Source organism: Leptidea sinapis, chromosome 33 (assembly GCF_905404315.1).
Source record: "Leptidea sinapis chromosome 33, ilLepSina1.1, whole genome shotgun sequence".
Taxonomy (NCBI): Eukaryota; Metazoa; Arthropoda; class Insecta; order Lepidoptera; family Pieridae; genus Leptidea; species Leptidea sinapis.
The window spans coordinates 9,742,033-9,754,599 of record NC_066297.1 but is presented as its reverse complement, the minus strand read 5'-3'; the positions used below and the strand labels follow the sequence as shown (position 1 = coordinate 9,754,599).

Genomic DNA, 12,567 nt, shown 5'->3' with positions numbered 1-12,567 from the left:
GAGGAGCCCCGAAATCACACCTAATAAGTATAGAACGGGCTCAAAAATGCATTAATGTAATGTAGTAATGTTTTATAAACGTTCTAGGCATCCCAAAAAGCAGCTGTACCGTGACGACAGTCTAATGAATGTGAGACAGTTGTATATTTTACATGTTCTTCTATATATAAACCAAAATGGCTCCCACATAATGTCTGTCTAATCCCATCGGATAGAACAAAGTTTACTTATAAACAAATCCCATTCTTCTCTTTCTCTCAAGTTCTCTATATACATAAATAAAATTTGAAAACAAAATTTTATGATCGATGCGGGACTCGAACCCACGACCTCTCGCGTTCCGTACAAGTGTTCTGTCAACTGAGCTAACCGTTCGAGTGACGTATCGTCATAAAATCTTGTATGCTTTGTTCAACTCTCAGGTCGTGGGTTCAAGTCCCGCATCGCAAATAAAATAAATAAAGATCTGAATATTTTTTGAAATGACTCAAAATAAACTCAAATAAAAAGTTCAAAAGTGGTTTCTCACAAGTCTGTGTGTGCCTAGTTTATTAAATAAGTCCTAGCATTATCAACTTCGTACCAAATTTTTAAATACACTTACCAAACTACTTAATTAAGTATGTAGACTTCTTTTAATATTTGTACCTATTGGTTGTGATATATTATTTCAAATTCAAAAATTTTTAATAAAAATAGGATTCAAAATCACTTATTGAACGTCAAAAACTACCACCCATTCAAAGGAGACCGCCTCAGACCTGAGAAGAATGGCCGCTGAGTGCAGCGGGCTTTTTTTATATATAAAAATATGGATTACAATGTGATATCGTACAATAAACATTTATAATTAAAGAGCCTGAGGGTGTTCGCTTTTTTCCCAGTCCGTGGTGTCATTAAGAAAATATTTTACCTTTCCCACACAAACTTTTTTTAACAATTCTTTTAAATTTCGTAACACATTTGTTTTGTACATTTTCTGGGATCATATTGTAGAACATCGCCCAACAAACGAGTTATTATGTTTTTAAGTAGTTTATAGTAGGTATTATAAGTATGTAGTACATGGGTTGTTGTAGAATACGTTTTTTTGAAACAAAATAAAGTATTTGTATTTGTAATAACAACAAGGCAAATGTTACACTTACGCAGACATTTGGACTATCTTTATCTGGATCTCGGGGAAGGTCGCGATCGTTCCCAAGTACCTGCATGTTTGGTATAGGTCTTGATTTGCCTGATCCTGGAGGCGCGGCAACATCAGCACTTTCAGCTCGTTTTTTGAAGCATTCACTATTTTTATTGACTTTCCGAGCTGCTGCTGCTGGAGGTGACATCGATCGCACTGACGAATCATCATCACCAACATCTGCATCATTGTTTTGGTCTATTTGCGATATTGCGCTGTGTAATGATGAGCCTGAATCGGTTGGTGGTAATTGCGTGCTTTCTTTTACTCTTGATGTCTGTAAAATTACAGAAATTAATTAAATAAATGCAACTCTAACAATTTTGTTATAAGGGTTTTTGACCTCATAGCTGAAACACAATAAGTCTACCATTATAACATTTTGGTAATCTAATTGTGCTTTTTTTGAAGTGAAAACTTCTTTTGGCGCTCCACATACACAATTTTTCGGAGGTAGCAGGTTAGGCTGATCCGTCACGCTTTGAGGTTAAAGGCTAGGTTGAATCGTCACACTCTGATGTGATAGGCTCGATCGGGATCGCTCGGGTACACTCGCCGGTCCCGAGCGATCCCGATCGAAAAAGATATACTGCTCTTTGCTGTTGTGTCGCTGTGTTTAATACATTTAATTAATACCTATTAATTGCCATTATTATTACGTAATAATAATTTTTTGAGAATTACTTAGTTTAGGTACTTATTTTACTTGGTTTATTTGTTTGAATTAGTGTGTTTAGTTGTGGTTTATCACGGTCCTAATATTATATACGATTTTGTTAAAAAAAATGGGCACTTAGGTAAATAACCTAATTCACTTTCATCTTCAGATTGTTTCATAATTGTAAGTACCTTGTCATCATAATTCTTTAAATAAATGAGCAAAAAGTAGTTTCTGTCAATTTCATCATTACATTTCAATGGAATTAATGAAGTTGTCCCGGCGTATCTGTTCATTAATCATAATCCAGTGGATTAAGATCGGGACTAGACGACGGCCAGTCTTCAGCTCTGATGAAGTCCGAAACGTTCGTTTCCAACGAAGACTGCGTAGGCCGAGTTTTGTGACCCGGCGCCGAGTCTTGCTGGAAGGACTATTCTTGGTTATTGAAGGGGCTTCACTACCATCTCAAGAATCTTGATACACTTGTGCCAATGCTCATCCGTAAACAAAAATTTTCTGTGATCTCGTAGTTGTTGTAAGTAGTTGTTTCGATTTTACCACCCTATTCTTTTTTAAGTTATCATGACATTGACATGGTTCTAGGTGTTATCTTCATCTACCGAGATAAAATATTTTGCTTTCGGACAGGATTTCCTTGAATTCTTTCCCTTACTGCTTTTACCACCTTTTTGTGTGAACAGTACGTGGACGGCCAGATCTTTTTCTGTCACAAACAGAGGAGGTCTCATTGTAACTATTAACAGCCCGGTACACAAACAATTACTAATACCAAGCGTATGGAGAGTTTTTAAATTGCATTTGGCTCCATACCTACTATATGTGATGCAATGACAGCGATTCGGTTCTCTTTATCACCCCACTCCATTTTAATATCGCAAAATATTGTACAATGTATTGGTGCCATAATGAGAAAACTCAATGAACGATCATAAAGATGAAAGATTGCAAATTCAAATGTAATATTTTGTTTATTTTTAATTGTAACACTTTTTATGGCCAGACTAAGTATTTATATATAAATTGATTGCGATTGCCAATAAAGTTTTCACTTCTGCCGTGCGGTCTTAAACACACACAATTTTTTTTGCTACAAGATTTAGACAGCAGTTAAAATAATTGACCTGAGCTCGTTTCTTCTTCAACAGCGTGTGTCTCTCTCTTGCTAGAAGGTTCGCCTCGGCTACTGCCCGCGACACCTGCGCTTGGTTCTCTGCCTCCAGCGCTGAATGAGTTTCGTAAAGTATTAGCTGGATCTAAAAGAGTAAACGAACAATTAGATCCATACCTATTGGGGGTTAAAATAGTCATCAGTCCATGACACGGATTTATTTGTACCGAAGGATTTAACTGTTCCGGGCTCTCTAAGAATGTCGCTTGTTTACCGGGCGATATTGGCGTTCATCTTACGTGTAGAAAATGAATGCTAATAGTTCTAATAATTTCAGTGATTTCTATCTGAAAGCTAGTGGAACGATATATAAGTGCAAATTAATTGATTTGTAGTTTGATTTTATTTTACACAGACCTTTCTTTCGAAAAAATTTGAAAAACAGTTATATTTTGGAATAAACGAGGATTTTCAATATAAAAAATTGGTTTTGTTTGTAAGTGTTTATGGTAAGTATTATAATCTATTAATTATTATAAATGCTATATTGGGACAAATAACTGCTGAACTATTTTGAACGATTTTTTTCCAAGTGAAGTAAACATATTTCAACATATTAGCTAATCATAACAGTAAAAAACAGACAAAGGAAAGGACGCTCAAAGTCGTTATTCGGTTTGAATTATATTTCTATTCAAAATTCAAATTCAAATTCCTATTTCAAGTCTAATTTATATCAACAAATTCTTATATATCATACATTATAATATATTTACATTACATATATTACATACATTAGAATTACATAATATGATGTACTATATAAATAATTGTGTTATAAGAGTAGCAACTAATATTGGGAATAAATCGAAAAACAACCCAATATATTAGCGCACTCACGGAATTCAAATCGAGCTAAATTCATACATACTTGAGGCTTAGAAAGCAATGTTTTCAATGTTTTCTTTTGTTCTTCCAATATGGACTGCACGCGAGCCCTGCCCTTCGGATCGATGTCCGATTCTGTTAGGATCTGTAAATGTAAAAGAAGCTTTAGATTTAACTAAACTATGGAACACACTGTGGTGCTCCCAGATTTAATTCATATGGATACCATCATAACAAGCCTGCGTATATTCATTTAAAGCTGCATCTCTTTTGTGGTTTTTCTGACTTCTGGCGTTGAAGGAGAGAATGTAAAGTGGTGTTCACTATCCACCACTAAAGGCACATGCTCGTTTTTCCTCTGCTCCTATTTTATACTTTATTCATTAACGGCTGTTCCCAATATACTATCTACAGATAGAGAAAATTACTACCTTTTACTCTCAGTAATTAGCTGTCAATAATCTGAAGTTGTACCAATATACCCGATAAGTCATTCTTATCGCCGGTTCACTGTTGCAATTTCCATATAAACTTCTATCCCTGGTAAGCTATACGTCGTCCCATTGACAGACAGCGTGTACGGATAAGATGAGTTACCGTCGATAAGTTTATTGGGGCAGAAAAGTCAACGATAGTTACGAGTTTTTATCTCAAGTAGGCCACAACCGGAGATAAACTGAATATTAGGAATGGCCGTTAATATTGATATAAATGAAGGTGTTTGTAATAAGTTTACCTCCAGCATAGCCAGATCACCTCCGCGGCCGCATACCAAGTCTATCGGGTCAGTGACGGCGGAGTAGGAGTTTGGCGGCGTAGCCAGCGCGGCCACCACACCGTCGAGCGCGCTCAGTACGAGCGGCGTGTCGCTGTGCACTGCGTCGCCAAGCACGCACACAAGTGCGCTCGAGTGCGGCGCTGGCGACGCATCCACGCCCAGCTCACGGAGCGCGCCCACGTAGCTCTCAACTCTGTCGTGTCACATTCGTCTGTGTTTATCTAATTGGCCGTTTTCACATTGAAAGATAATGACACACCACCAGTAGTATCTCCTACTCTCAAAAAACGATACCGGTGTGCGTCGCGTCAACAAATGCTTATGGTCCTTGTATATTATTAAAATTGCCCAGCTCTAGGCGAGGCCTTTGTTTATTTATACATTGGGCCACCAGATTTACAATTATTTTAAATTTATATTAATTTATTTATTAAAAAAAGGCTTACCGAATAGATATATTTTTTTTTATGAAAATAAGGGACAAGACGAGCAGGACGTTCAGTTGATGGTAATTGATACGCCCTGCCCATTACAATGCAGTGCCGCTCCGGATTCTTGAAACCCCCAAAAATTCTGAGCGGCACTACAACTGCGCTCGTCACCTTGAGACAAGATGTTAAGTCTCATTTGCCCAGTAATTTCACTAGCTACGGCGCCCTTCAGACCGAAACACAGTAATGCTTACACATTACTGCTTCACGGCAGAAGTAGGCGCCGTTGTGGTACCCATAATCTAGCCGGCATCCTGTGCAAAGGAGCCTCCCACTGGTACAATACAATACAATTAATATTATGACGAGGTACTTATTATGTAATTTTTTTTATATTTAATACTAACTTATAGGTAGGTATGCACAGTGTTGCCTTCATTTATTATTGTAGGTTAAGTAATACTACTACAATATGTATGTGTACCTACTATTATTAAAAACTATAATTATATACATCCAAATTATAAGGGTTCAAAAGCGTATTTTTTAAAATTGTCAAATGTATTAAAATTTATATCTATACTATGGAATTTACTGTTATATAATTTTGAAATAAGTTGGATAGGTGAATTTGAGCCAAATAAATATATTAAATACACTGTGTTAAAAACCCCTGTAAGATAATTGACACGGATATGAACACCACTAAAAATTAATAATTAAATTTAACATTAAACCCCTTAGATTAAATGCTACAATTCATATTAAATGTTTTCAAAAATTTTGAGAATAGCTGACTTATTTATTCTAGCAGCAAACTAAGGTCATCGCCCTGAACTTGACTTTAGCTGAGCGGCCGCGGCCCAAACAATGATGGATGAAGGCGGGGCGACTCACATCGTTGTATCTTAGTATGGTGCTTTCCGTTGGCCGTTGCTGCCAATTGCAGAAATTACAATTATTGCTTGACAAAATTACAAATGACACTCATCCGTCAACTCTCTTCAATATCGGATGCAAATTTTGCACTCGCGTCAATTGCGTGATTATTGGTGTTATCTTATATCTTTAAACGAGCAATTCTTGTATATATATATATATATATAATTTGAATCTCGGAAACGGCTCCAACGATTTTAATGAAATTTAGTATACAGGGGATTTCAGGGGCGATAAATCGATCTAGCTAGGTTTCAATTTAAAAAAATTTAGTTTTATCCATGTTTTAATGAGAAACAGCTACAATAACATTAGAATACAAAGGTAAATTTCGTCACTATATACAAGACTATAATAGCTCAGATGGGATTGGGTGATCCAGAAAGAAAGAGCCCGGTTCGAATCCAGATGTCCTATTAGTTCTTTTGTTTTTGTTCAAGATTGTACATTCTTAAAAATCCGAGCAAGGTTCGGTCGTCCGGATATTAATGTTAATTAGTTATAGTTAAGTTAGATTTACATGAACTAACATAACCCACTTTAACTAGTCGAATAAATAAGGAGTACTTTAACATGTTCACGTGTTTTTAAAATTAAAGTTGTCATATTTACTTACTTGTGAAAGGTATTGAGTAGGTATTTGGAGTATTTTTGTTACATTACATACTTTCGGTAATTAAAATTATTTGAAAAACGATGAAGATGTAAATGTTAATTCAGAAGTGGAAATAGGCTCGCCACTTCTTCTCATTAAATCTCAACCTGTTCTGAAGTGGTGGTAAATGTAAAAAGAATACTTTTGACATTCACAAGTGTCAAGTAATTTTGATTTGATTTGATGATTTGTACTCAAAAATTAGTGTTGAAAGTACCCAGGTCCATACATAATAGATCTTTATCTTTACAATTTGTTATATTTTTAAAGTGATAACCCTCACTTCTAGGATTAATACACAAATTAAATTTGATTTTTTTTTTAAGAGCACTGGCACGGTACGCCAGAGGTCGTGGGTTCGATTCGAGTCCCGCATCGTTCATAATTTTTTTTTTTAATTTTTATTTGTATATTAATCCTAGAAGTGAGGTTTATCACTATAAAAACATAACAAATTGTTTAGATTATCACTAGACAAGAGCGATATCTCAAGTTAATCTCCTAATATGCAAATATTGGGGTTGAGCAGGTCATCAAAGTAGATCCTGTAGATGAAGCCACAATCTGAGGGTTGAACAAAGCATACAAGATTTTATGACGATACGTTACTCGAACGGTTAGCTTAGCCGGCTAGAGCACTGGCACGGAACGCCAGAGGTCGCGGGATCGATTCCCGCATCGTTCATAAAATTTTGTTTTTTAAATTTTATTCATCTTTATCTCCTTAACCGATAGTACTCACTTGTCACCAGCTCCGAACACGACCAGTTTTCCGAGCTCCGGGGTGACGGGCGCAGCGGGCGCCTGCGCCTTCAGCACGCTGGCCAGCTCCCGGAGCTGAGCGGCGAGGTACGCGGAGCATCGAGGAGACGAGGCGTGGGTCTGGGCCACCACGCCGCGGAGAGAGCAGGCGCGAAGGGCGCGGCACAGGGTGGACGCGCCCTCGCAGAACTCCCGCTCCTGGAGACACACAGCTGGACTAGGGCAAATAAAAAAACCTAGGATTTGAAGTTGGAAAAAGGCAGGACTATTCTGTTTAAATTTTTAGAAACAGGACGCAGTTATAGAGTTACAATAGCTAGTTAAATTAATATGTAATTATAATAAACATATTTTTTTATAAAAGTAATTGAATAAAATTATACGGATAAATAGATATGAAAATATAAAACAAAATAAATGCCGGTAGAAAGTGAAGACATATATTAAATATTAACATATTTACAAGTATTTTTCTATTTTATTCTGTATTCTTTGAATAAATAATACCAATGATTTAAAATTTTAAAGCTTAAAAACTATGACTTGTAGTGGGAAAACAGGACGGTTGGCTGGGAAACTCTGAGCTGGACAAAATGCTCTTTCATTAGAGTAGCATTTAATAACAATTTTATATATTTAATAAACACGCCTTTAGAGCTTAGAATAAAAAAATAATAGTACATAAAGCACCTAAAAAACAAATTTCGATAACATCATTTCGGAGCAGCCTGTAAGTAATCTAGAAGCCGCGAGCTAACGTAGCTCGTAGGCACTGACTACTTATTCTACCGTGTCGTAGCAGTCACAACTCGTAGGTAAATAAATATAACGCCCACGTAAGGCTGATTAAAATTTTTATTTTCTAAATGTATTTCATTTGTTTTTTTTTTTATGATTACGGTTAAGTAGTTCTACCCGTGTGATTATCTAATGTCGCCATCGTAGCGCCATGCTATATATAACATGCTAACTAAAAAATAATTATAATTTCTCTTGGGTTGTAGGAGTGCGGATTGAGATTTCACTCTCTAAGTAGAGACCAAGACCTGTAAATCTTAATTCTACAACTAAGTAGAGTACGACTTCGCCGTTTCGTGAATGTTTCACTAACTATTCATTATAGACTTGACGTGATAACGTCAATTTTTATTGAAGTAGACCAAACTTTGCGGAAATCCATAATTATCCAAATATTTTGAGTTTTCTTTAGTGCTAATTCCACCAATATTAATTGTCTTTAAGCAAATCCACACGTGTTTCGCCTCTACACGAGGCAAGAGATGTGTTGACTCAACAAACTCTGGCACGAGAGAGTTTGGAGTAGGGCAAAACTGAACTGATCACCAAATGTGAAAACAAAAATGTTTTGACATTTGGTGATAACGTCATCTAAATCGATGAACGTCGGCTGCACGCACGTAAAAGTGTCACGTCCCGCTTTATCCGAGCGTAGCTCTTCTACGCTAGGAAGCTTCTTCTGAGCGAGGAACAAGCGACAGAGAGGCACGATCGATCTTGTTCTTTGATTATTAAAATAAGAAGCATCCGTCGAAGGGTGCATTAATAGGTTATGTAAAAATTTTTATTAAAAATTTATTATGACTCTTATAAAAGACGGTATAAAAAGATGTTAACTTATGTCGTTATCACGTCCTTTACCGACTTTAAAATCAACCAATTTTGTTATGAGAAAGTGACGCGAGACAAGACGTTAACGTAAGCGGAAATGTTTGTTATGTGCAATAAAAGAAACAACCCCCATGGAGATGGCAGAGGTCAACAGATTCGTTTACGCCTTTTAAGGTGGTATTATTCTCTCAGCATGAACATCCCATACGTAGAGAAAATGAAAAAGTTTATATATTCGAAGTCTCACCTGAAGTACAATAACGCCATTCTTGACCAAATCTAGTGAACCTATGCCTTCATGGTCTGGCGGACGCATGGTGATAAATCTAAAATATAAGAGTTAAGTTAAGAAACATGCTAGCTATTATTTACTGTTTTACGGTTATAACAAGCGAGATATCGAATCAGGCAACTCATGGTCCTTGCAACACTAGATGACTTTCAGAAACCAACATCTCTGGACGCGTACATCGTTGAGCAAATGAAATCCTTGCGATCAGATCCAAATTCAAATGTCCGTCTTCGTTAGATATAGCAAATAAAATAATATTCAGTCTATCAAAATAACGTCCGCAAAAAAGATTTGACAACAATTTAACATTCGATAAAACAGTTAATTGTAAAAAGATTTAATAACAATTTGACATTCGATAAAACTGTTAATTGTAAAAAGATTTGACCACAATTTAACATGTATTATCTACTATCTATTCGGAGGTGAGGACTGATGAGTCTTAGGAAACGGCTGAGTTTTCAAAGATAAGTACCAATATTTATGGAAAATGCGTATTTTTTATTTATTTATGACAATAAAGGACGAGACGAGCAGGACGTTCAGTTCATGGTAATTGATACACCCTGCCCATAACAATGCAGTGCCGCTCAGGATTTTTGAAAATTGCGCTCGTTACCTTGCGACATAAGATGTTAAGTTTCATTTTCCCAGTAATTTCACTAGCTATGGCGCCCATCAGACGAAAACACGATAATGCTTACACATTTCTGCTTCACGGTAGAAAAAGGCGCCCTTGTGGTGCCCATAATCTAGCTGGCATCCTGTACAAAGGAGCCTCCCACAGGTAAATGCCCTTAGGCGCCTTTTACGGCACCTTTGGGCCTGGGACTTCCCTATTTACTTTTTAAATTCAGGTGGGTTGGCCATTCCCAATAAACTATCTACAGATAGAGATAGATTACTACCCTCTACGGATAGGATTTTTTGTCTCAAGTAGGCCAGAACCGTTAATAGATTGAATACTGAGAGCGGCCGTATGTGATGAAAGCGCTGGGGCGTATCGTGAGAGGCGCCGGTTCGAATTCACTAATAAAAAAATATATTTTGGTATGAATATTAAATTGGTGAAATAGTAAATTAAATCCACATTTATTATATATAAATGTTCACACATTCCATAATACTTATTTGAAATTGAAAAGAAACTACATTTCGTGCCGCACAATGTTTCAAGCTTAGATTAAATCTTTTATGTGCATATGTCGAAGTCACGCGGTAGCTAATCTTATGTAAGTGAGTAAAATACAATTTACCTTGGACATACGCGATCGAATCTGTACTCCCCGGCACATAACTGACGTGAATTACTGTACGAGTAACCCAGTTCATGCAACCTCTGCACTAGCTGTGCGACCTTCCTGTAAAATGGGGCAAGTTTATTTCTGTTTGTTTACTAATTATCATATACTTACTTCTAATGAAATAATTGGAAAAGGCTAAAAATTCTCCCCTCTATTCGAGTTCACTCGTCGAACTGCCACAGCCTGTATCGGCATACTTGGCGTCGATATATCGAGCGACGTTCAGTTCCGGAGTCACTTGGAAGAGAAGATCAAACTAGCCGCTAAAAAGTTTGGTGTACTCAGTAAGGCGAGCCAGTACCTCACTATAAGCCACCGCCTGCAACTATATAAGGCGCAAATTGGGCCTCACATGGAGTACTGTACTGTACATGGAGCTGTACTGCTTCTTCCATTTGACCGCATACAACGAAGAGCGGCTCGAATCATTGACGAACAAGTCATCTCCGATCGGCTTGACTCTTTGGCGTTGCGTACAGATGTGGGTTCTCTCTGCATTTATCACGGGGAGTGCTCCGAGGAGCTGTTCGGGTTGATTCCAGCGGCCGAATTCCACCACCGGACATTACGTGCAATACCACCCGCATCACGTTGACGTCTGGCATTCCACAACCGCGCGTTTTGCCAGAAATTTCTTGTCTTGTACTCGCCACTTTATTTATTTATTTAATTCATATAGGAAGACCAACCGCATACAATAATTTTTAATAAAAGTCTAATAGTCACAAAAAGCCAATTAAAGATCGTCTCGGATAGCAAACTACTAGTTTAAAATAGTTACGAACACTCAAGTTAATACTGTCAACGATACTGGTAGATATAAGTATGCTCTTACAATTTTGTCATAGAATTCATTACTTACTCAACATGTGCCTGGCCGATGCTACCCTTGTGTAGAATAGATTTAAGCCTACTCGCTTATCAATTTTATTAAAGTTACTGCTCACTCGCCACAAGTAGCAGTTTTGCCTGTATTTGGATTAAACTAATGGTGTATGTGTCAGAGAATTGAAACGCAAAAGACTAACAGGTATAAGTATTTAATTTTATCGAACATAATAGCTCGGGACAATCAATTAAATTGGAAGCACATTCGAGTATACTTTGTGGAATCAATTACCGGCTGCTGTATTTCCGAGCCGATACGACTAACGTCCGTTCCCAATATACTATCTATAGATAGGTGATAAATTACTACCTTCTACTGTGAGTAATTAGCAGTCAATAATCTGAAGCTGTCCCAATATACCCGATAAGTCATTCTTATAGCCTTATATTGGGACGCGTGCTATTCCAAAGCTTCCTTGATACGAATATTAATTGAAGAATCCTATTACAATTATTGATTATGAAAGCGTTGGTGGGAACTGTCATATAGATTTTTGAGCTCTCAATATACAAATTTCAGCAATATGTTCAACTTTTATATTAAGTAGCGAGGTGTTTATATTATATTCTTTCCTTTATATTCTTTTTTTTCTCGCAGCAGGCTTCGTCATATGTGTAGTGAATAAATAAATAAATTAAAAATATTTAAAAATCACTGCTCGTAGGCACGGCAATAGATTACCTTCCCTAAAGCACGTTCGTAGAAAGCGATGGCTGGTGCATGCGTTATGCTCGTGGACGTACTTGTGGTGGTTGATGAAATGGTATGTTTATTTAGAGTGTACATGAATTGAGGTTTTTTGATAGGTTTAGGAATGTACGTCTGCTGAGAAGGTATTTTGTTGTATCATCTTTTATAGATTCTATTTTAAAAATGGATGAAATACTAATATTTATATTTATTAAATGAAGAAGCTGTTAATATTGATTTAAAAAGTTGACAGTTATTTTTTTACTACTTTTCTCATTAAAGCTCATCACAAGTGTCTATTTTTAACACTAACAAAATTGAAACACAAAAT

The 12,567-nt window shown here is 36.7% G+C and overlaps 1 protein-coding gene across 3 annotated transcripts in view; it reads right to left on the bottom strand.

Moving 5' to 3' along the window:
* Positions 1-12,567, bottom strand: part of LOC126974707 (uncharacterized) — a 31,244-nt gene that overhangs the window by 5,240 nt on the left and 13,437 nt on the right. For all 3 annotated transcript variants that reach the window (XM_050822290.1, XM_050822292.1, XM_050822291.1), the window contains exons 7-13: positions 10,610-10,714; positions 9,309-9,387; positions 7,413-7,630; positions 4,604-4,838; positions 3,911-4,012; positions 2,993-3,124; positions 1,149-1,466 (exon numbers count right to left, since the gene is read on the bottom strand). In XM_050822290.1, coding sequence (XP_050678247.1) covers positions 1,149-1,466; positions 2,993-3,124; positions 3,911-4,012; positions 4,604-4,838; positions 7,413-7,630; positions 9,309-9,387; positions 10,610-10,714 — 1,189 coding nt within the window. The remainder of the gene's footprint in view (positions 1-1,148; positions 1,467-2,992; positions 3,125-3,910; positions 4,013-4,603; positions 4,839-7,412; positions 7,631-9,308; positions 9,388-10,609; positions 10,715-12,567) is intronic.